Genomic DNA, 24,454 nt, shown 5'->3' on the forward strand with positions numbered 1-24,454 from the left:
CCAACCTAGTTGTGATGTCACAAATCATGTCTGTAAGCCTGCCCCTTAAAGTCAGGTTTTTAATGAGCACAGAGAAACTGTCTACTTTCATGAGATGAATATAAAAACATCCTCTTATGTTAAACTCTGCATATACATTATTCTGCACAGTAAAGATCAAACATTCAACTGTTGGAACAAGAACTGGGCACTTGCACTACTGCAGTGAAAAATTCCCTTGCGGCCCAAGAAGCATTTTCCGTAAACCACGATTATAAAAGAGACATCTGCAAAACTGTTGACAGGACAAGTTGAACTGCAAACAAGCTAAATTATGACTCTTTCAAAGATGAATTTTTGATCAACAGAGTTTGCATATTTCACTGTCATAGAGGAGTTAAAAAGTGCCTGTTCATTCAATGTCTCTACAGTGTCCTCCTGCAGTCTTCACAGCAGAGTTGTGTAAAACTCTACCTACTAACAGAAACACTGCGCTGACTGCTACATAACTGCAGTTACTGTGGACTGAGAGGGTCAGTCACAGAACTGCCGAACATCTCCAACTTTAGGCTACACCGTTCTGTTGTTAAAGTGTGATTTCTTTTTTCTTCAGACACGCGAGACAAAAATATTAGGAGAATCACAGATCATGCTTTTGATTTTGGTTATCAAAACTTAAAGCTCATTTTAGGGCTGCGACAAACAGTTATTTTCATAGTCAATTAATCTGTTTGGATTAGTCGTTTGGTCTAAAATGCTATAAAATGGTGAAAAATGGCCAAAGCAATTTGTTCAAATGTCTTGTTTTGTCCACAATCCAAAGATATTCAGTGTACTGTCATAGAGGAGTAAGGAAATCAGAAAATATTCACACCATCAGTTATTTGATGGTGTGACTCAAAATCAAAATTCTGACACCCCTAGTTTGTCTCATCATCCTTGCGCTTCTTTATACTTTATACTCTCTCTCTCTTTCTCTCTCTCTCTCTGTTTCTTAAAGTGACACTGAATAGTGAAAATAAACAGGTCAAAGGTCAGAGATGTAGTGGCTGTACAACATCATTCCTGAGAAAATGTCAGTCAGCTCAGTGTCTCTGGACAGAGTAAAGCTTTTAACATTTAAGAGCCGAGGAGACTGTTTATACCAGTGTTTCCATTGTTCCCAGTTGAAAGAGAACACAGACGAACAGAGGGTGGTATTTGACCTCACTTCACTGTGCTTACATAATCCCTGTCCTAGAGGGAGAAAACTGCCAGATCCCTCTTATACACACACATGCACACACACACATATGCACAACACACACACACGCACACACCAGACCCCAAGCCAAAAATTCACTACATAACTGCCACAAGGCTTTTGCGTTTTCCTTCCAACACTCCCTGCAACACTCCCTTCCCTCCTAACATACTACCATGACCAGCTACACACCCCTTAAACACACACACACACACACACACACACACACACACACACACACACACACACACACACACCCTCCTACCTCAAGTCCAGCACTATAAAAGGTTGAGAAATTCTGCTTAAAAAAACCTAAGACGGCCAAACAAAACACACAAACACATGTTGATTTCTACTTATAAATATGAATGCATATGTCATTTCTAACAAACACACACACACACACACACACACACACACACACACACACACACACACACACACACACACACAGACATACACACACAGCCAGGAGTGAATGTTTGGACACGGACGTCAGAGTGGAAATCTGATCACAGTTGCATCGCAGCCATGAGCACTGTGGATCAGTGTGTCCCGAAATAACCTGAAATGTTCTTAACTGACCCCCAAATATTCATATGCATGTCAAGCACACATGTCGGAACAACATCACATTTATCCATTTTATCCAAACATTATCACTAAAATACCACAACAACATCCCTGTATTCACAACTACTCATCAGTGAGTTAAATGTGGCCATATGTTAGTCCACTAGTACTGCAATAATAGGCCTGTGATGAATTTACGGCAACATATTTTGGTATTTGATTGGTATTCTTGTGTTGATGACATATTAAAGCTCCAGTGTTTAAGCTTTGCAGGGATCTATTGGCAGAATATGGCAGAATCTAATATTCAAAAGTATGTTTTCACTAATGTATAATCACCAAAATAATATTTATAACATTTTTCTGACCTTAGAATGAGCTCTACAGAGGGCGGGGGTTCTGTTCTACCATGCTGAACTGCCATATTTCTACTGTAGCCCAGAATGGACAAAGTGGCTCTAGAAACAGCCGTCCACTAGGGTTGCATTGGATCACAAAACTTGTGACTTGGATTGTTTCCTGTATTGACTATCTGTTTGGTTGCAAGTGATAGCCAATGAATACTGAGGGTTGTGTCACAGACTACAGCTGTTCCAAGACAGAGGAGGCTGAAGACAGAGCAGCAGACATCACCAAAGTTACAATAAACATGTCAATCTTATTTTTATTTGATGGCAAGCCTGCCTAGCTTCCCCAGTTGCAACACTGAAAACGCCAGAAGTCACAGCCAACCAGATTTTACTCAATGGAAGCTAAAGGGAAGGCTTTTAAATCAGTCGCTCTTCCTTTGTTTTCTTTACGACTCCAGTGCCACACAATGACAATGTTTACTCTGTTTATTCTGTATTTGATACAGGTCATGTAAAAAGCATATTCTGGTTAAATATTGTGAATCAGGCCTTAATCTGAACAAATTCTGATTGGGACGTGTGCTGGTACGCTGGTGATTATTCTGGCTTTAGGAGCACTGTCTATGAACAATTAAGCAGCAAATCCAAAATATGTGCCTCAGTTGGGTTTTTACAGCAGTTTGTGACAGACAACCTCTAAATAAACCAAACAGCTACCAGTTTGCAGGATGTGGGCAGAGATGCATGCTCAAAAGGAAATCTTAAATTGGGTCAGAGGGAGAAACGCGTACTTTTAAACATTTGATATCGACATGTTTTTGGATACGCACAAATATTACAATGCCGACTTTTTAAGAAGGTGATTAAATGAATGAATGTGCACACCTGCATGTAAAGGAGGCAATATTTAAGGATTATTCATTTTCATTGTCATGTAAACAGCTCAGCAGGGCAAAAGACAAAATATTGCATGCATGTAAATGTAGTTAATGTTGCACTTCAGAGTAAAACACAGCAAACATCTGTCTTATCTTTTCATCACAACTCTGCATCAAGATTTGGGAAATTATGAATTTAAAAAGTAACAGTGAAAGAAAAACTGTACTTAAACACTGTTACACCACCAGCAGCTGTTGGCGTGTTGCACGGGTTTCACGGCCATAGGTTCTCCTACACGCTTGGAAAGGGAGAGTGAGACAAGGTGCTTGCAATCTGCAAGCCCCCTGCTAGATGCCACTAAATACTATGCAATGGTCCTTTAAGCACGTTTGAATGTATGATTCAAAACTACTCTTTAAAGGCCAAAATCTCCATAAGCACCTCTCCATGGAGGTCATCTGGAGGTATCAGTGTAAAATTGAGACAGTCTCATAACCAGTGAAAACCTTGTTCAGGATTCAGTCTCAATTATTCAATAACTCTTTATATTAAAAAAATAGCTTGCTTTATTTTGGAGTTTAATTTTTGGACTCTTGGGAGGCCTTTTCTATACTTTGTAAGTCCAAGACATTCAAACTGCAGAAAGGTCCAGTTAACACATTTCAGGGAGCAACTTATTAAGCTTACAGAAAAATATCCTTTAGGTGGGACTGAACTACCTCAGCAAGTTCAATCAGTCCAACAGGCAAAGTAAAACAAAAAAAAAGAGGGGAAAAGAATGATTTCACAAAGATCCATAAACACTGCTGGTGATGAATTGAAGTTGAGAGCTGTGAGAATGAACAGCAGGTCGATGAAGAGGAAGACCTGCTTTTGCTGCCATGTTTCCAAATTCTCTTCAGATGTGTGTGTATGTGTATCTGCGAGTGTGTGTGTGTGTATGTATACTGATCTCTCTTCTCTACTCAAGCCAAGACTCTGTTTCCTGCCAAGTCTAAAGTGGGTGGTGGGTGCATTTCAACATCTCTCCATTACTGAGAAAGATGAGGAGGAGGTGGAGGAGGAGGAGGAGGAGGAGGAGGAGGAGGTGGAGGATGGAGGAGTCATTTTTGCAACAAGACAGGAAGGAACTGACACGTATTAACACACGCGCGCACACACCTGCAGTGTGTGACACCTGGAGAAACCACAGTGTGTTTCCACGAATCTGTTACCCCCGAGAGAACCGTTCCACTTCTTCAAGCACATCACCAGTGGAACCTCATCTGTTATTACAACAGACACACATCGCATCGCAGCTGGAGGAGAGAGTACAAGTCTGCACACCAAAGTAAAACTACCTGGAGTCGCAAACTATGACTCGTAACACTTTTCCTACAATGTGGAAGCTGCTCGGGGCAATTTTACACCCTGACAGTCCCCGCTGGCAGCAGGAGGTGATTCTGGTTCGGTCTGAATGTTGCCGGTTTCATTAATCAGAAACCATGTGATGTGATGCCAGTACAGAAGCTGTGACTTTCCCATCAGGAAGTGGCACATGAACGCCCACCCATGTCGGGCAGGATTCTAGATGGTGCATTAATTATGAAGTTGTTGCTTTACACAGCATGGCACGCTTCATTACTTTCTCTGCTGTCTGAGAAACTCCTGACTTGAAAACATTGGTGATCTACAACATGAAGCTAAAACTACTGTCACACCTCACAAAGTCACTCTTAACAAGGAGGGTAAAATTATTACTAAATCTCATTCACTCACATGCAGCCGAGTGTGTGATTCAATTTTCAATTTTATAGAAGAGGATGCAACTGTTTTCGGATATTTTTCATGGTAACAACTGTTCATACAAAAAAAGGTGTCAATTCATACAACTGTGATCTCATTCATAAATGAAAACAATTCACTTCCTCCTGTACACAGGACAAACAAACCAAAATCCCAGCTGCCACACCACACTATTTTTTTCATGTTCAGCAGCATTTCAGTTATCACTTAGATTAAGTATTAAAAAGTGCCATAAAAGTGTTATCGTAAGAAAATCGTTTGAGAGGATTGTGATCTCGGTTCTTAGGAAGAAAGATTGTGATTCACATTTTTGCAAGAATGGTGCAGCCCTAAAGGGTGGCTCATTCTAATGCAGTTTCTGTAGTGCACTACAGAATGAGCAAGACATTTTTGCCTCCTTTTAAAACCTATTGTGCTGTTTGTATTCCACTTGTAAAGTGGATGCTAGTTAGCCTAGCTGCTAACATTAGTACTGACTCCCACCAGATGCTACTTTTGGTTCATGCTACTGCAGCACCCGCTATGTCACTGTCAAGCTCCCCACACACCATGGATGTTTTAAACAGAGGCTACAGCGTTGCTTCTTGGCCTTGCTTACAATTTAGCCCAGTGGCCATGTGCAGTAGTGCAGAGAAAAACTCCCCTTTGGCCCAAAAAGCACTTTCTCAGGAACACCATTATACAAGAAACTGTTCAAAGGACCTCAAACTGCAAACAAGGTTAATTATGACTCTAATATGAATTTTAAATCCTTTTTGTATTAATAAAACTTTCCTAGAGGCAAGAAAAATTATTTAAAAATATATGATAATCCATGCCATCACAATGTAAAGTCTGTGAACTGAGCAGGAACTTGTGGACGGGGCCAGCAGGAGAAACACTACTGCGCTTGTTCAGTGAGCTGCATCCTACAACAGCAAGCCAGGAAGCTAGAAAACTTTTTTTTGCCATATGCACCATAGGACCAATTCCTATTGGACTGAATAAGCTCCATCTTGTATCCTGTATTTAATGCATTCATGCCACACACTCCCAAGGGACTAGCCAGCATTAGCTATCTATATTTCATTGGTCTAGCTGTGGGGATGGCAAATGACCAGACTGTCAAAATTCACAGCAACAAGAATTCCTCTAACCTCAACACACCTTACATTACCCAGTGATTTAAATCACAACATGCAGTGGCTAACAGCGTCAGCCCAAGATGGTTAACTGCCTGTGCGGCTGTTGAAATTTAAGTGATATTGCAACATATTTTTTAGTGCCCAATCAAATTACCAGAACAGATGTGGTCAGTCAGTACCAGCAATTCATGGTAAGTAGCAACAGGGGACACCATCATTGCAGAAAAATAAATAAAACTTCCTCTTGGTAATTAAGATAAGCTAAGATATTCCTGTATTAGTCCCTCAGTGGGGAGATTTGAAGTGTTGCAGCAACAAAGTGAACAGCAAAAATATAAAGAAGCGTCAATAAAAAAAATATACAAATCAAATATAAAATATAAGCAAGAGGGAGTATTTTAAAAAAATGTAACACTTTCAACAGAGGAAATATAAAGAATTAAAAATAGAATCACTGTAAACAGCAGATAATTTCAATTACATATGACTAATTACCTGTAGGATTTCTTCACATATGAATTTTATTTTTTCTGCAACTTTAAATGTCTAAAATGTGATGTGCTTGACATATCCACATGTTGCCCTGTTCACAGTGCCATGTTTTAATTTAAATCTTAAAATATGCCACCATTCCTCCGTCCGTCCGTCTGTCTGAAATGGTTTGACCAGTGGCCAGTGACATCTCACCCTCATCTCCATAGTAACAATAGCACCAGCAGTGAGGGGGTTAACCCTTAACCTAATGTGTTTGTGTGTGTGTGTGTGTATGTGTGTGTATTTGTGCGGCAGCGGGGGGGGGGTGGGATTGATGGGATTCCACCCATACACCCGTGGGAATGGCAGGCAAGCTCCAAAGCTTGTTTAGGCTTTAACACCCATTATGCACCAACACCCCCCCACCAAACTAAACAACACACACACACACACACACACACACACACACACCGTCACCCGAGCTATAAGCTGCCCTCGACCGCCACCCTGCCTTCATCCATCAATCCATCATCTGACCCAGCTTCTTCCATCTCCATATCTGTATGTATGAGCAGGATGATGGAAGCGTCGAGGATGACACTAATGTGAGATGACATCTCTCAGATTCAGGCCAACATGGATACAAGTAGTGAGTGCAACACTGTTATGTAAAGAAAGTGGAAGCTAGAGACATACTAGCTACTCAAAAGACTGTGCGATTTTGACATAGATTGATCTTCTTATACCAAAGAGGAGGAGGCTCGCTCATTTTGGCGTTCCTGGATCTTCATCAGCACCATAACCAAACCTGTTGAGTCGCACTGCACTGATCCAGATTCTGTCATTTACAGCTTTGCCACACGCTCAGGGCTGGGCATCATTCAGAAATGTTTGATACTGGTACCATACCAATACCTTGACTTTGATACTGACTCCTGAGCAATTTTCAATACCAATTTTATAAACTCCATTTTTACAAAAAGAAAAATTTTATTACACATTATGGTACAATTACCCACTTCAAAAGACGAAGCTGTTCAAAGACCTGGGAGCAGCTGGAGAAACTGTTTTTACTTTGTGCACTTTACTCATCCTAGATAACGGCTAAAATGAGGAGACTACTGGAATATCTGTACAGTATTGTACTATATAAAAAATATATCTCAAAAGGAGCATTAATGATATATATAGTAGTCTTCTTAATCCAAAGAAGAAGAAGAGGAGGAGGAAGGCCGTAACAGTGACATTTGTAGCACTGGGAAACAGGGGCAGAGTGAGACCTCTCATGGCTTGATTCCACCAGGCAGGGCCGAGTCGCATTATGGCTGCGCCACGTCCGCTGGAGCTGATCACGACAGTTCACGTCAGTGCTTGTGATTCCACCGTTCCAGTCCTCACAGAAGCGGCACTCCACTCCGCTGTGCTTCAAATACGCACCAACTCTATTTTTGATGGATGACACATCAATCAGCAAGGAGCAGATCGAATGGGCATGAAGTCAGACACAGAAACTCCAGAGAGAATACAGCCAATTTTCAAAATCATGCCGACAGACAGAAAAGAAATTATTTAACTACCTATCCTACTTATCCATGGATGAAGCACAAAAAGCAAAGAAAGAGGGCCGACTCAGCAAATCAATACAGCCAGGTTGGCAAAACGCTCTGTTGTTGAAATGCTTTTGAAATGCTACTGGTGGAGAATGAAGCCGTGTGGAGGGCGGATCAAAACTGTTGCACAGATGTGCTGTGCCTGGTGGTTACCCTGCTACCTTCGGTCTGACGACCATCCACTGTATCTACTTCTGTGTTTTCTACTTTTTGGCTCATAAGCAAAACCATGTTGGCTGTCAGAAATGTTCTCCACTTCAACTCCAGGTTATAGGAGAGGACGCGCAGGGACGATCAGGGCTCACTGGGGAGCAGATATGGGTTAGCTGCAATGGCAAGCTAAAAAGCATAAGTAAAGTTCACTTAGATAAGTAGCTTACAGTGATCCTTGTTTCTTGGCGCAACAAAATGTTTTTTTCCTGAATTAGCAGCCAATCAGCAGCATTATTAGATTACAAATGTTGAGTGCTTATAGGCTCACTGACACTTATGAGATTTACTCCTTTGGTACCGAATGACAAGGCATTTTTCAATACTCAATAGGATCCAAGTAATTCGGTTGGTACCATAAAAGTATGAAAGTTCGGTGCCAAGCCCTACCACAAGCTGATATTGCCAGGTCTTTAAATTTACTGCTAATCATTTTTGGCCTGGCTGTTTGGTCCTGTCATCTTCTGTTTACTGCATAAAAACACACTAGTTGCCAGCGAAATCTATTGAAAATTTGATTTAATTATACTTGTTTATAGAGTGCTTTTAGTACCACCCTGAATTTCAAAAGAGAGTAAAAAATAAACGCATTTTCAGAGGCTTTTCCTGGCGGACAAGAGTTACATTCTGGAGGAAACACTGACACAGTCATTTCTGGCATGAAAACAGTTTAAACTACAAAATGTTGAATGCTGGCTGTGGGCAGCTTCATTGCAACCCATTCGAAATCCAATTGTACCTTGTGTTTACTGGGGACAAATATAACTGGTAAACATACAAGCATGGAAAAAGATGAATGCATACTATATGTTTGCATACACGATTTGTGCACACACATACACACACAAGGCACAAAACCGCCTAATTCCCGAGAGATCCCAGGAGGCACAGAGCGTAGTCGTCTAGTTTTAACTACTCCTTAAATGGCAGCGCATGCATGTGTGTGTGTGGAGAGGAGCTTCATTATGTGGTAACACTGAAATTAATTAAGTTCTCTGCACATGGACATCAGAGAAACAGCGAGAGGATGATGAGAAAGAATGAGTAAAGAGTGACCGAGAGGGAAAAGATGCGTTTGTGTGCCAGTGTGTTCATTTAACAATCTGGGTTGAAAAAGGTTGAGAAGGCAGAGCGAGATCCTTCTCTCTCTCTCTGTCACCCGCGCACACACACACACACACACACTCACACACACACACTCACACACACACTCACACACACACACACACACACACGCATAGAGAGATAAATGTGTCCAGAGAGATATTCTCAGACTTGAGTAGATGAATTGTGTGTCTGTGTAGCTCTGTGTGTGTGTGTGTGTGTGTGTGTGTGTGTGTGTGTGTGTGTGTGTGTGTGTGTTTGTGAGTGTGTGTGTGAGTGTGTGTGTGGTTGTGTGTGTGTACAGTCTCATACCTTCGTTCAGTATTTATGAAGTGAGGGGGTAATGTGGAGGTAATGACTGAGAGCTTGTTGTTTACTGCAAGAGATCGTCAGTTTATAACACTAATGAATGTGAATGAAGGTGCATGCACAATGGTGTGTGTTAGTCTGTGTGTGTGTGTGTATTTGTGTGGGAGAAGAAACAGAAAAATGAGGCTTTCTCACACTGTGTTATTGTAAAGGTGGAGGGGTATCAAGATTAACTATGAATGGAGCTGCAGAGCAGGAAATGTGGTGATAGAAAGTGTGTGTGCACTTTTGTATTTCTATGTATGTGAGGAACAATTTTGGGAGTGATTGTTGGCCAATATAGTAATTCTTCAAAGAGCTACTGTTCTTAAAGGTCACGTGCGTCAGATTGATGACGATTTATCAGCAGAATATAGACAAAATTGAATATAATACTCGTAAGTACGTTTCATTATCATCACCTGAAAATAAGAATCATTTCGTTACCTCAGAATGAGCTCTTTATATCAACAGAGGCTGCAGGTCCTCTTCCATGGAGTCCGTCACGCTGCACCACAAACCAAACACTGGCCCTCGATACGACCTTTCACGTTTCAGGTTCGTCTACACCAGGGCTTCTCAAACATAACACTCAAAGGTCCGCATCGGATTTCAATTCACGGTCACAGATCCAGAACGACTGGCGATAACATTAAATCAGCTCCTGTTTAACTTTTAAGCAACATACGTTCAAGTTCAAAACACTCATGAGCATAGTGCACATGTCAAACTCAAGGCAAGACCTAGCAAAAAACATGAGAGTAACTGTTTGACTGGAGAAGTTTTGATACTCCTTGGATTATTTCGGTCAATATCTCAAAGGCACTCAGTACCAATACCCAGCCCTAATCACAGAACTATGGCGTCTATAAAGTAAAGTAGAATGCACTCAGATTGTGTTATCTGTGCACTGAAGACATCTAGCTGCTAGATGTCAGCATGCTGGATAGTTTCTCAGTATCACACAGCTGTTTCCAGCAGTGGCACTCTTGCCAAGTGGTTGAAGTTAATAAGACTAACAAACAGCAGCCCAGCAAAATTCCCTTATTTCACTCTTAAGCAAATAGACATTTTGGATTTTAAACATCTTGCTTACTCAAATTATAATAACCCTTCTTGTTATTTTGACTTTCTACTTATAATACTTTTTAGATTTCTTTTTTTAAATTGTATAATAGTTGTACACTTAGCTGTCTGCTTGCCATTATTTATTCCAGACATCTGCTTTCAGAGTTAGTTTTTATGTTTTTACTAAAACCAGTAATAATTGAATGACATAGGATAATAAGTAGATCACTTTATTTGCCTGAGATGACACTGAGTTCGACACCCTTGATATCCCAACTGGCGAGTGGGAGAAAAGTCAATTAACAGCAAATTCTTCTGTGTAATTAATACATGAAAACTCAGCAGCAACAACAACAACACACAACACTCTCCCCAGCAGTTAACATCATCATGACAGTGATGACAACGACAGGGAAATAAGCCTCATTAAAACATTAATCTAGGGACCGGATCGATGTGAATGACCTCCAGCTACACTGTAGATTCAATGTCGCTAATGATCACTAGAAAATGTATTTCAAAATAAAAGTTACACTTCATATCCTACTGTAGTCATAACAGGAGGTGTGGGCTGGGACCGGACTGACTTGCTGTCTGGTCTACATCCAGACCTCAGTCCGGACTTTGAGAAGAGAGACGAGTGTGTTTGCAATCTGCAGGCTCACCACTAGATGTGACTTAATCCTACACACTGGTCCTTTAAAAGATTTGGTGTGGTGTGTGTGTGTGTGTGTGTGTGTGTGTGTGTGTGTGTGTGTGTGTGTGTGTGTGTGTGTGTGTGTCCTTAGTACAATATAACACAAAAGACGCAGGTTTAAAGGATCATTACAGGGATTGGTAACAGACTATTTCCTTTTGGAAACCCCCCACCTAATCCTCACACACACACACACACACACACACACACACACACACACACACACACACACACACACACACACACACACACAGAGGAATGACAGAGCAAAGAAGCCATGTCCTACTCCAGAGATAAAAGCAAGAGGCGTCGATGCTGCGGCACGTTGCCATGGTAATCTTGGGCGTCACCGCAGCAAACCCCAGGTAAATACAGGTAAGAGAGAAGATCAAGGGTTTGGATCATTAGGACATGCTGCTTTGATGGGAACTGCACAGGCGGAGTGTAAACAGCAAACTACAGGAGGTTTTCTCACAGCTGAGGCGATGTCTTTTTTTTGTTGATCAGATATTTGTACGATAACACTTTTTTGGCTTTTTGCAATTTGTAGCAGTTTTTGATGATGATCTGATGATAAAACTGTGCTCGTGTGCAGAATATAGAAGCTGATCACAGCATTACACTCAGATATGATGGATATGCTGCAGTTTGCTTGATTACATATTTGATCATCAATCAGCACAACAGTGTGTGTCTAACATGAATTGATTTTTATGTGATATTTTGATTGTCAGAGCTCCCTCATTAAGGAGTTCCAGTTCTTACAATGACTTAAAAACATGCTTTATTTTCATCAGATGCTTATCACTTTCTAAATGTCACAAATTGTTGTTGCTGTTTCCTGCTGCTAGTGTAACCGTAGTTACTATACAGTTTACTTTTTTGGGTTATTTGTATAAGTAACTGTGCCAATTTTGTGTTACTTATTAAGCTGTGCAGTTTACTGTGTCCAGTGCTACATATGATAATTATTTCATTATCATTTACAGCACTTTTCCATTATTTTAATTACACATTTACATGTGAAGTATTTAGGTTGCTACTTCATGCCCCCCTTGCTTAAGAGCTAATTATTTCCTACCTGACATTGTTTAGGAGGGACAGGTAAGAGTGTAACTGTAAATGTTTACCCTGCTGTAAACCCCAGAGAGTGAAGTCGGGTGTGCCGTACTGTCAGGCCATTTTGGTGAAGACTAACAGGATAATAAAGAAGATTATACAAAGAGAAGCTATAGTCCGCTTATTACCCACAGCAAGAAGGACTGGAAAAGAACCAGGAACAGAAGGTTACAGACTTGTGGCAATGGTGTTTTCTTCTTCGTCTTCGGATTAATTAGCCGAGGCATTCAACTAGTTTACGTCCGGTGGGACTTGCTGGTCTACAGGTGCACTCCGTGAGCTTGTTTCAGTTTTACACGGACCGTTAAACAATTTTACAGACAGCTGCCGAAGACAGACTCAGACAGAAGCTTTTTTTCTCAGGCAGTTTAAGTTGGACAGTACTTTAAAGCATGTCGCTGCAGTCATCAGTGGATGACGGTGAGGACAATGAGTGTCCTGCTCGTAATGTCTGAGCAACCAAGCAAAGAGGCGTAACTTTTAACAAACACTTTGAATGCTGTGTTGGCTCTTAAGATGCTTTATCATATTGCTTTTAGATGCAGCTACTTTTCGTGACGTGGTATCTGAGTAGTTTTATGAGCACAGTACTGGATGCTGTTATCAGTATAGGTGCATCCCTGTCCCTCATGGTGGTGTGCATCTGACAAGAACATAATCCAGGGAGATATATTAGATTCTTGTTAAATGGTAAATGGACTTGCTTTTATATAGCACTTATCTAGACTTCCGTCCACTCAAAGCGCTTTGCATTACACGTCACATTCACCAATTCACACACACATTCATACACTAATGGCAGAGGCTGCCATGCGAGGTGCTTCTGTGTCTGAACATTACAATGACACAAATGTAAGATGCTCTTCATACAAAAACATAATCCCCTCCCAAACACTTGTAAAAGTCTGTCCTTGACAGATGGATGAATAGGTAAACTGACAAGCTTTATAAATACCAAACAGGAGCCTGGGTGACTAAGTTGTAAAAGAGCTGGCGCATTCATAAGCCCCCTACTCTCAAAGAACAATAACTCCAAGAGGACATATACCTGCCAAGGCTGAACAGCCAAGTCCAGTAAATATTCATGGATCATTAAGAGTCACCCACCAGTGTTGTTGCTATGTGGATTTCATACAATTTTAATGCATCAGGTATTTGCAGCATGCTGTCAAACTTTGCACCTGTCTTTCATATGAAAGCTTTCTAATGAAATCCAAGCTAATAAATGCAAAAGATTCAGTAAACTCATTGCTAGGTGGCTGCATGTAGTGCTGACATAAACATCAGATGAGTTTCTCTACTGTCTTGGGGTTTAGTTCATTAACAGTTAGATCAAACTTGAGGTCCCTGAGTACCGGCTATGTACCTCGATATATGATTCTAAAAAAAAGCTTTGATGCCTGCTGTACTGTGGATAAATGAGACCTTAACGGTGTAAACTGTTTCTGAAAATGTCTTGCTCTGTATGCGCTCCATGTGTCCAAGACCATGATTTGGCAGGAAATGTGCAGGGTGACATATGGTATAAAGACAGAGCTGCAACTCATTGAAGTGCTTTTCTAGGAAGCACAGAAACAAATACACAAACAAGAAAGGACTTACAGAGTGTGTGTCACCACCAAGGCTGAATAATGCTCCAAATTAGTTATGTCAGTAATTAAAAAATGTTTTTAAAATCTGTTTATTGAATCACTGGATTGATAGACGGCATACATGTGCCAGATTTCTATTTCTAAATTTCGTGCAGAATTTGACGAATTGGTAATATGTTTAAAAATGCAACATCTCATAATGTTAAGAAATACTTTTATAACGATTAATTTGACATGCGTGCAGCAGCCTAACATTCGCCCAAATTTAACTGAAATCTGATGACACATCTCTGGGATAGGTAACAAACAAACAGGACTAAAACGTCCTTGGCAGCAGAGGCAAGAACAGTCCCTACGGCTACAGGAGATGTGTGGTATCAGCTGTTGTGATGTTACTGAAGATATGGAAAACCCTGGATAATAATCAAATCATTTACTAGTGCAATGTCAGGAAAATCAGGCTCACTCTCCTGTATCATACAGGGCACTAATCTATTTCATCTTATACAAAAACAGGCACAAAATAACATTCATAACAAATGACTAAGGGCGGGTTCACACCAGCCTGGTTTAGTCTAGATGAACTGAACCCTTGAGCATTTTCCCCCCCTTGGTGCGGTTCGTTTGGGTTGGTATAAACGCAGAACTCAGACTCTGGGGTGGACCAAACAATCACTCTCTTGTCCACCTTGAAGTGGTGATAATGGACCACTGTCAAATGACCTCAGGAGAGGCACCCTAAGTCCAGGTCTGCTGAAAATGAAGGTTTTTTCTATCAGCTTTCTGTATTTTTCTGTATTTTCTGGCCTCCTGCCAAAAATCACAATGAGGACTGGATTAAAAAAAACAGCTGATCAGAAGCATTGCAACCAGAATTGATAATATTAAAACAATACCAAAATGTGCAATGACTGAGGCGCATCATGTGTGGAAGCGGTAACATTTGGTTGACTGATGGACTGACTAAAATGAGACTGGTTCCTTTTGGAAATTTTGTCCTATTTCAGGAAAAACACAAATGTATTGTAATCCCATTACTCAGTTTACACAACACTGTTCCTTTGTTAAAACACCTCTTCTGTTTGCACACTGCATGTGTCTACACACTGCTGTCCGCGAACAGTCGGGGGAACAAGTGGCGAGTCATCTCTGCAACAGCTGATGTACAACACTGCAACTGAGGGACCAGTTACGGGGTTGCCAAAGTCACCAACTGCTAACAGGCTCAGCATTTCTGCTTCAGGGCAAAAGAGCAAAAACTTAAGAACAAAATACAAGCGACTAAGCAAGGCACAGAAAACAGCACTAAATAGGTATGGAAATATTCAGTTGAAAAATGCAAGTTAACAGTGTCAGGATTCCACAAGTACAAAAGCTGCCATAAGCATTAAGTTTGACTGTTTGATTTCAAACTATATAATGTCTCATAATAAATATCAATTGAGAGATTAATGCATTTAGTTTATTTATGTATTCATCCATATGCATGCAATTGCAAATGGTAAACTAATAATTGCATATATTCACAGCAGTATTTTTCTGCAGGGTATTAATCATCAGTGATTCCATTCACATTATGGATTTATTCAGCCTTTCGCATTTTAGAAAGCTTTTAACATAATATTTTAACATTTATAACAAATTTCCTCCTAGAACAGTCACAGAAAATAAACACATCCTACTGAAAAAGACTGGAAAAGAGCTGATCTAAAACATAGAAGCATATAGAAGCATACAACTGTGTATCATTGCATTTTGTTCTAGTCATTTCTCTGGACCTCGCACCACCTCAGTTTTGGTGTATGCAGCTGTTTTGCTGTCACTACTTGTTATCTTTGTCATTTTTGTTGTGCAGAAAGTTGGAAAGATTGCTACTTTTGGTTAGTAAGGATACTTTTTGTGAAAATTTGAGTGATCCGACACAAAAATTAAGCATGTTACAGGTGCTGAAACAAAAAGTGTTACAACCCAGTTCCCCAGTCTCCCCAATTAATCTACTAATTAGGACATTTTAGTGCAATTATTTGTGTTACAATGTTGTCAAAGTAATGGACCGCTTTCAAAGTTTATTTGATAGAGACAATGATAGTTTCTAGGCAATCAAGACACAGTGAAAATGGATAAAAATGTGGACACTTTTAGGAAAAGGAAAAGCAGTGTTTGTATTTTTTAATTCAACAAATTTGAAAGTTGAGCAATTTGAATATGGTCAAAGTGAAAATCTTGTCCGTTCTGGAGCCAATTATCTGTGTTGAGATTATTCTAGGCAGGTACTTTAGCTTGCTGTCTCTTTGCAAATTGCCTGTTTCCCAGAAGTTCATTTCACACAGACGCTGCAGGAAAAGAAATTATCAGCCTTGATAAACTCTTTTTGGTCAAAGCACAAAGTCGGTAACAGAAGCTCAAAGAGCACAAACAGCAGGATGGGAAAAAAAAAGCTGGTCTTGCTGCTGACTCAGCATGTCTGCCTCTTCTTCCATTTCCATAGCAACACATTCATTCTCATCTACAACCCTTAATACCTGATGTAGAGTGCTCTGTTTGACCCGTGTGACTCCTTCAGAAACCGTGTGTGTGTGGTACTGCATTAGAGCGTCATTCAAAGACACATTTAACTCCTTTTGCAAGACCCCTGCGCTTTGTGTGCAGGGAGGGGGGTGCACGTCCACTCACACATACACACACACCGCTGTTAGAGGAGATTAATTCACACTTTCATCACCAAGCCTCAGTCCCAGGAGAGCCTGGAGGAGACTTGGGCAAAGTGACTGCAGGGGATTGCAGAGGGTAATGGGTTATAGGTGTGTGTGTGTTTGTGTGTGTGTGTGCGTGTGTGTGTGTGTGTGTGTGTGTGTTCACTGGCAATAAAGGCTATGTCCAGTGTGGAGTGCTCTCCCCATGGGCTCCTAAAACAAACACAGACTGGCCTCCACTAAGACGTGAGTGTGCACTGTGTGTATATTTTGTGTGTGTGTGTGCGTGTGTGTTTTTGCATGCATTTGGGTGACGGGCGATGACTAAGAGCACTGCCGTTACCAGGAAATGCTCTGGGTATGAAACATCAAGCACTGTGAACCATCCAAGCTTTATTTTGTAAGACCTTGAGTACTGTCGCGTCATTTGGTCAAGTTTTTCAAATGAACAGAAATCTCTCATGGCTGCCTGTGGAGAACAAATTACAATCCAGTCTTCTGATGTTCATCAGGAATGTCTTAAAGGAAACAGTGTGTATCAGAGGCAAACGGAATCACCTAACCAGACAGGACAGATTAGGATATCTCTTACCACCTAGACTGTAAACTAATCTCCTCAAATCCACCGTAGTTTATAGAGCATCACAGAATAGAACTCTGCCAAATCATGTTACAGGCCTGAGCATTAAAGCAATACCTGCAATATGCAGACACTTCATCAATAGCAATAAGAAAACTGTTCAGTAGTTTCACTTAAATGCATTAGATGCAAACTGCCATGAAAGCACACAACGAATATGCCCTGGCTCATAAACGGCTTATCGTATCCCTTGAAATTGGAGCATGCTACAAGAGACACACAAGCAGCCACTCATTTAAAGCTATAATATGCAGCATTTCTGTATTAAAATGTCTCAGTGCAAGAGTTATTTTATATATTTTGCGGAGTTGTGTAATTATATTATGCTGAATGTTTTCAACAATGTTCAAATGCAGAGAAATCTGTAATTTATTCAAGTTAACAGGTGCATTTCCTGCTAGCTGTTGGTAGCTAGGTGCTATAACTTCCAGGAAAACATGGGATACTTTCAGATACGTAAGAAAATGAAGGAAGAAGTCGGCATACAAATATAAAGTATTAAGCGAATAAAACTTTAATATGACCTCGTCCATCAAACGTGATCTCTGAGTCATGTCAAATGGATTTTAATCAGCTATGGTGGTGATCACACGCCACTTCACAACCTCTTCAAACTACGCCTTTTTTATTGTTTTAAAGTGAGGGAGACCCCCAGCGGCAGAGTTTGCATATTGTGCGTTTAACAGGTGTCTTGTTCAGATGTACCACTGACAGGTGACAACAAGAGAAGCAGAATGGAGAGAGAAAATTGTTAATATAAGAGGACAGGTCAGTTTTCTAAAGTCTCTTAAGTCTATTACCTGTGTGCCTTGATAAATAAAGTGGTTACATTCAAAATAAACTGAACCTATTTTCTCCTGGTCTTCATTAAAAATAGTCATTCAAAATTACCAATAACTATGGATATCAACTGAGATGAACATTTTATTGTGATAAATTTTCCAGCTATAATTGCCCACCTCTATGATTGGATGATGGATCTTTGTTAAGTATTTTTGTCAGTATGTATATAAGGCATATAACTGCTGTAAACAGGTGACTTTCTGTGTCAGACCCCAGGTAGACTAGCTGACATCATGGCATTAGCTGATGCGGATCCTAATTAACCGATAAAATGTGAAGCCCATCACATACGTGCACTCTGTCTTTCACATTACTTTCCAAAGCATAAGGAATGGCTGCTTTTCCCTGATTCACGACAAAGTAAAGTGAGTCCCTGTGGATTTTAAACTCTTGGTCACACTAAATTAATTTCAGATGTTCCTCAGGCTCTACAGGAAGTTATGATAGGCACTCATCTACGCATAGTTCTTCAGTTTCAATCCAAAGATGCTGCCATTGTTAGAAGCTTATATTGCACCGTGTCTCTTTTGTGTGTTCCCTTTTTTTCATGTACCAGGCATGAAAACTGGCCTTTAGGGACCGGTAAAGTTTATTGAGTGAATTGGAATGGGGCGTTAAGTGTTAGTGGAAATGTCACTGAGGCTTTGGATTCCTGTTCATCGCCATGAATGAGTGACTGCCCGCTGCTGCTGCTGCACTTCATCACACCAGAGCGCTCCACTGCTTCAATCAATGGCTGGCTGATGCCTGATAAGTCTTGTTGTACAGAGCTCTGTATGAGGGTGTGAAAGAAAGCTGATGACAAAAACCTTTGTTAGCCTGATAATTCACTGCATCCCTCTTCTTGGGGACATCACGAAACTCAAGAGAAGAAGCTGCTGAAGGCAAACATGAACACACCTGCCCGCGACCACCCTCCAACTGTGAGAAATCCCACTGCGTTTATCATCAGCAAAACACAACACAAGCCCAGCTTAGACAAATACAGTATATCTGTCTTAACAAGTCACAACATGAAGTATTGAGTCAGGAAATCTTGTCTTTCTTTAAAGAAAAACAAGAAAGAAAAGCTGAGAGTGAGGTGAGGTCATGTCTATTGTTTCTTCTGCAAAGCACTTTTAAAATTTGACACGAGTCCAGTGTTTCTTTATGAAAAACAACCAAAATATATTCAGTTTACTGTTAGAGAGAAGTAAAAAAAAACAGGAAATATCCACGTTGAAGAAGCTAAAATCAAAGAAAAAAAGAAGAAGAAAAAGAAAGAAGAAGAAAAAAATTACAATTACCAAAATAGTTGGTGATTAATTTAACAGTTAATTAATAATTGATTAATCATTGCAGCTACATTCAGTTTACTGTCATGGAGGACTAAAGAAACCACAGGAAACCGATTAACTGATTATCAAAATAGTTGGTGATTAATTTAATAATTGACAACTAACTGATTACTGATCGCAGCTCTAATTTCTATCCCACCACAACTGACAGAAGTTTTCCAATGTTTGTGTGCAAGATTTTATGTTCCAGTTGAGAGATCTTTTGCAGCCCAGTGCTCAAGATATCACATTTTCTGTCTAATTGCCACATTATCCACATTCCTAAACACATCTCTCATTACAGCCATGAGACAATGCACTGGATGCACATGGCACAGCACCTAAACACGGTTCTCCATTCCTCTAACACTGAGCTTCTTGGGTTATGAAACCTCACACTGCTGCTGCAGCCTCTGGGCTTCAGGACAATGGCAGCGACGAGATCACGGACAGGTGAACCTCTCAGTCTACAGTATGTCGCTCACTCACATAATCTAGTTTAGTTATCTAGTTTCATTATGATTACTGGGGAAAATCACAGACACAACTGGTGATAATTCAGCAAAACAATCAATATACAATGTTATACATGAATCAATAGATATCAGTGTCATCAGTAACAATACAACAAAGACCACAGCAACACACTTCTGCTCTGAAGAATCACTCCAAGTTTATTCCTTATCAAACAATCTATGCTGCAATCAGTCTCACTGTGTGAATATTCAGAGCACAATCTATAAATTTGCATCTATATAACCACACAGCAGCATGTTGAACACACTGTTCTCCATTGCTACCAAACATCAGAGACATACAGTGAGGAACTGCTCCCTAAAATCTTCCACCAGTCTGTTTCTACACTGGGTAGCAGTGGGAACCAGTGTTAATCCTGTGTTTTGTCCCTGCCTAATCGAAAAAGGGACTCTTGACTATTCCCAAAATGTTAAAGTGAAGTTGTTGAAGTGTTTGTTTTTGTGCAAGGATTCATTAAAAAGCAGAGCACTTAATACCTCAGTGACAGTACCAGGGAATATCACGGGCACAATGGTTGAAAATTCAGCAAAACAAGCAATATCAGTCGATAAATATCAGTGTCATCAGCGACAGTACGACAGAACCACAGTAATGCACTTCTGCTGTTCTGGAGAAACATCCTCCGTTTCCATATTTCATTACTTAGACTCCTTGTTTATTCCTTATCAATGAATCTATGCTGCAATCAGTCTATTCAGAGCAGAGTCAATTAATTTGCATCTATATGACCATACAGCAGCTGGATATCTGTGCAGACAGGATGCTGAACACACTGTTCCCCATTTCCAGCAAACACAGATAAACAGAGGGGATTCATCTGTACAATGGTCCTCAAAATCCAGTCTGCTGCTACATTGGACAGCAGTTGCAGCCAGTCTTAAAGTTGTGTTCTGTGTAAGACGAAATGTTGAAGTTATATTTAAGGAAGTGTTAAAACATGGGAAGATTTATACCTCAGAGGCATGACAGGAAAGACTTCATTATGATTACCGGGGAATATCAGAGTCACAGCGGGTGATAATTCAGCAAAACGATCAATATCAGTCAATAAATATCAGTGACATTATTCTGCTGTCTTTCTCAGTTTCCATGTTCCATTACTTGGACTCCAGGTTTATTCCTTATCAATTAATCTATGCTGCAATCAGTCTATTCAGAGCACAGTCAATAAATTTGCATCTATATAACCATAGAACTGCAGGCAGAATGCTAAACACACCGTTCCCCATTTCCAGCAAACATCAGAGATTAACGGGGGAACTGCTCCTCAAAATCTTCAACCACCAGTCCGCTCTTACACTGAGCAGCAGTGGGAACCAATCCTCAAGCTGCGTTCTGTCCATACCGAATTGAAAAGGAGCTCCTGACTATTTGCAAAATGTTGAAGTTATGTTTAAGGAAGTGTTTGTTTTTGTGAATAAGCAAGGATTTACTAAAACGTGGGAGCATTTTATACCTCAGTGGCATCACAGGAAAGACACCCTCATTATGATATGAGGGTTGAAAATTCAGAAAAACAAGCAATATCAGTAAATCTATCAGTGCCATCAGCATCAATGTGACACTTCTGCTGTTCTGGAGAATCATTCTCTGTTTCCGAGTTCCATTACTTGGACTCTGTTACTGCAAAGTTTATTCCTTATCAATGAATCTATATGCTGCTATCAGTCTATTCAGAGCACAGTCGATTGATTTGCATCTATATGACCATTCGGCAGCTGGATATCAGTGCAGACAGGATGCTGAACACGCTGTTCCCCATTTCCAGCAAACATCAGAGATAAACAGGGAGAATTCATCTGCTCAATGTTCCTTAAAATCTTCTTCAGTCAGTCAGCTGCTACACTGGACAGCAGTGGGAACCAGTCATAAAGTTGTGGTCTGTGTAAGACGAAATGTAAAGGAGCTCCTGACTATTCTCAAAATGTTTGATTCGTATTTCAGGAAGTGTTTGTTTTTGTGAATAAGCAAGGGTTCGTAAAACTTGGCAACATCTAAACATAGTTTGGTGTTTGGACAGAGAAAATGACACATATAGATGGTGGGAAAGTAACCAACCTTAACAGGGGAGCTCCTGATGGCTACGGGCAGCTCTCTGATCGCACTGCCCGGGGGAGAAGCGGATATCCCGGCTGCGTACCCCTGCAGCGAGCCCCCGGCCAGGGACTGCCTGCCGCCTGCTCCCACTCCTCCTCCACCACCTCCTCCTCCGCTCCCTCGCTGGGGCCGCTGCTTGATACCGTCCAGGAGGCGAACCAGGAGGATGTTCGCGGGCAGGTCGTCCACCCCGCAGTCCACCAGGATGCGGCACTCCGGGCAGCGGAGCTCGTTCCGGGAGCTGACGATGTTCTCCAGGCAGCGGCGGCAGAAGGTGTGCTGGCACGGCAGCACCTTGGCCGTGGTGTCCAGGCGCTCCAGGCACACCGAGCACTCCAGCAGATCCAGCAGCGACGAAGACTCGTCCATGTCGGCGGAGAGGGTGAGCATCTGGGCTTCAGTGTCCGTGGGGACGCCGCGGCGACGGGTTCGTGTACCGGAGAAAAGAACCGGGGGCGCAGAACATTCTGGGAGGGAGGCAACGAGCGAGTCCCTGCGCGCCGAGCAGTCAGTCACCCCGTGTTGTGGATGTTCTCCTGCTGGTCTGTTCCTCTCTCCGTCTCCCTCAACGTGTTTCTGTTCCTCGCGTCCTCCCTCCGTGTGTCTCCCCCTCTCTCCAGCAGCTGTGCAGAAAGCAGTGAGGTCACGCTCTCATCATCATCATCATCGTCCGCGCGCCGATCAGAATTGCGGAGCGCGCTCACGCACCACAGACAGATTGATACAGACTGAGAGAAAAGAGCCTACAGCCGGTAGAGACAGACAGGCAGCTCCAGCAGACAGCTCAGTTATTATCAGTCAGTAGGGTGACCAAACGATCTGAAAGATTCAGGATAGCCCCGAGTTACAAACTGTAATCCTATAGATATGGAGGGATACTTTAAAATGTATTCTGATACAATTACTAATTACCTGTTAAAAACATTTAGTCTGTAACGAATCCAAGTATTAGCCTATATTATTAAAGTAATGAAACTTGATTTTTTTTCTCTTACTTATGGATTGGTTTAGGGAGTAATAAATCAACAGGATTAGTTATGTCTTTTGGATACAAAAAGGGTAATGTAGTCCATTACAGTTAGGAATAAAAAAAAAAACAAACAGTCAGATTACATTTATTAAAAATTGAGATTATTAGCAGGATTACACTTTTAAAACGCACTTTAATAATTAATAAAGAACTATACACTATGCACAGTGCACACACATTACAACACTAAACAATTCTCACATTAGCTACATAAACTGCTAACCTTAGCTTCACAGACCAACCGCTAACATTAGCTATATAAACCACGGACGTTAGCTACACAAACCAGCCCCATTTTTACCAAATGTATCTGTCATCTAATTAAATCTTTTTTTCTGTAATTGTAATGGAGTACAGTTACCTTTTTTGATGTAACAAGTAACCCATTGCTCCCCAAGCCTGAATGGATACGAACAAGATATGAATCTGTGAAAATATTTGGATGAAATCACTTTTGCAGGCTACAATTCCAGCTTTTGCTTATTAAAAATGTCCTGTTTCTTTTCATGAAGTATACAAGTGTATTACTGACGTGTCATCTGTCCCAAATTTCACCCATTCTCACCTGATCACCCCAGGACATTCAGTCAGCTCAGTTATGATCAGTCAGCTTTCTCACACTTTCACAGGCTGGTGTGTCACACCTTTCTGAAAAACCCGAGAGGTTTTCTGTCATCTCGCCTGCTCACAAAGACGAGCTAATGCAAGTAGCCTGTCAGTCAGACTGTATATTTGGGTGTTAATTCACAAAATCCTCAGCTATGGTGTCAGCTTACAGTGGGCTGTAGAGATATGTAGAGAGAGATGTCACCCAAGTTTGAGCATTAATGTTTGTGTTCGGGCTGTTATATGTGTACAAACCAAGCACTAAACCAAACTTAGACTTGGCTTGGTATGAATTTGTGTGGTTTCTCACGTTGTGACACCCACCTGACAGGCGTAGACATCATTCCTTTAACCTACATCCTGCTGAAAAGCGGGGCTTTGAGGAAAAATTGGTTTCTGGCGACGCCTGGTGGCCATCAGCTGAACAGTTTGAACACTTGAATTCTCCCAAAAGTTCTGACAAACTTTTACAGAAAGATGTTTCTCTGGACAGACAAACTGATTTTAAACAGTAATGTAAACACGTGTTACCAGTGA

The 24,454-nt window shown here is 41.0% G+C and overlaps 1 protein-coding gene across 2 annotated transcripts in view; it reads right to left on the reverse strand.

The window, feature by feature from the left end:
• Positions 1 to 23,596, reverse strand: part of LOC146323120 (E3 ubiquitin-protein ligase SH3RF3-like) — a 169,651-nt gene extending 146,055 nt beyond the window's left edge. For both annotated transcript variants that reach the window (XM_084725368.1, XM_084725367.1), the window contains exon 1: positions 22,243 to 23,596. In XM_084725368.1, coding sequence (XP_084581494.1) covers positions 22,243 to 22,671 — 429 coding nt within the window. In that variant the 5' untranslated portion in view covers positions 22,672 to 23,596. The remainder of the gene's footprint in view (positions 1 to 22,242) is intronic.
• Positions 23,597 to 24,454: the final 858 nt, after the last annotated feature.

The sequence above is a fragment of the Lutjanus erythropterus genome, chromosome 8, assembly GCF_056507025.1.
Source record: "Lutjanus erythropterus isolate fLutEry1 chromosome 8, fLutEry1.hap2, whole genome shotgun sequence".
Lineage (NCBI taxonomy): Eukaryota > Metazoa > Chordata > Actinopteri > Lutjaniformes > Lutjanidae > Lutjanus > Lutjanus erythropterus.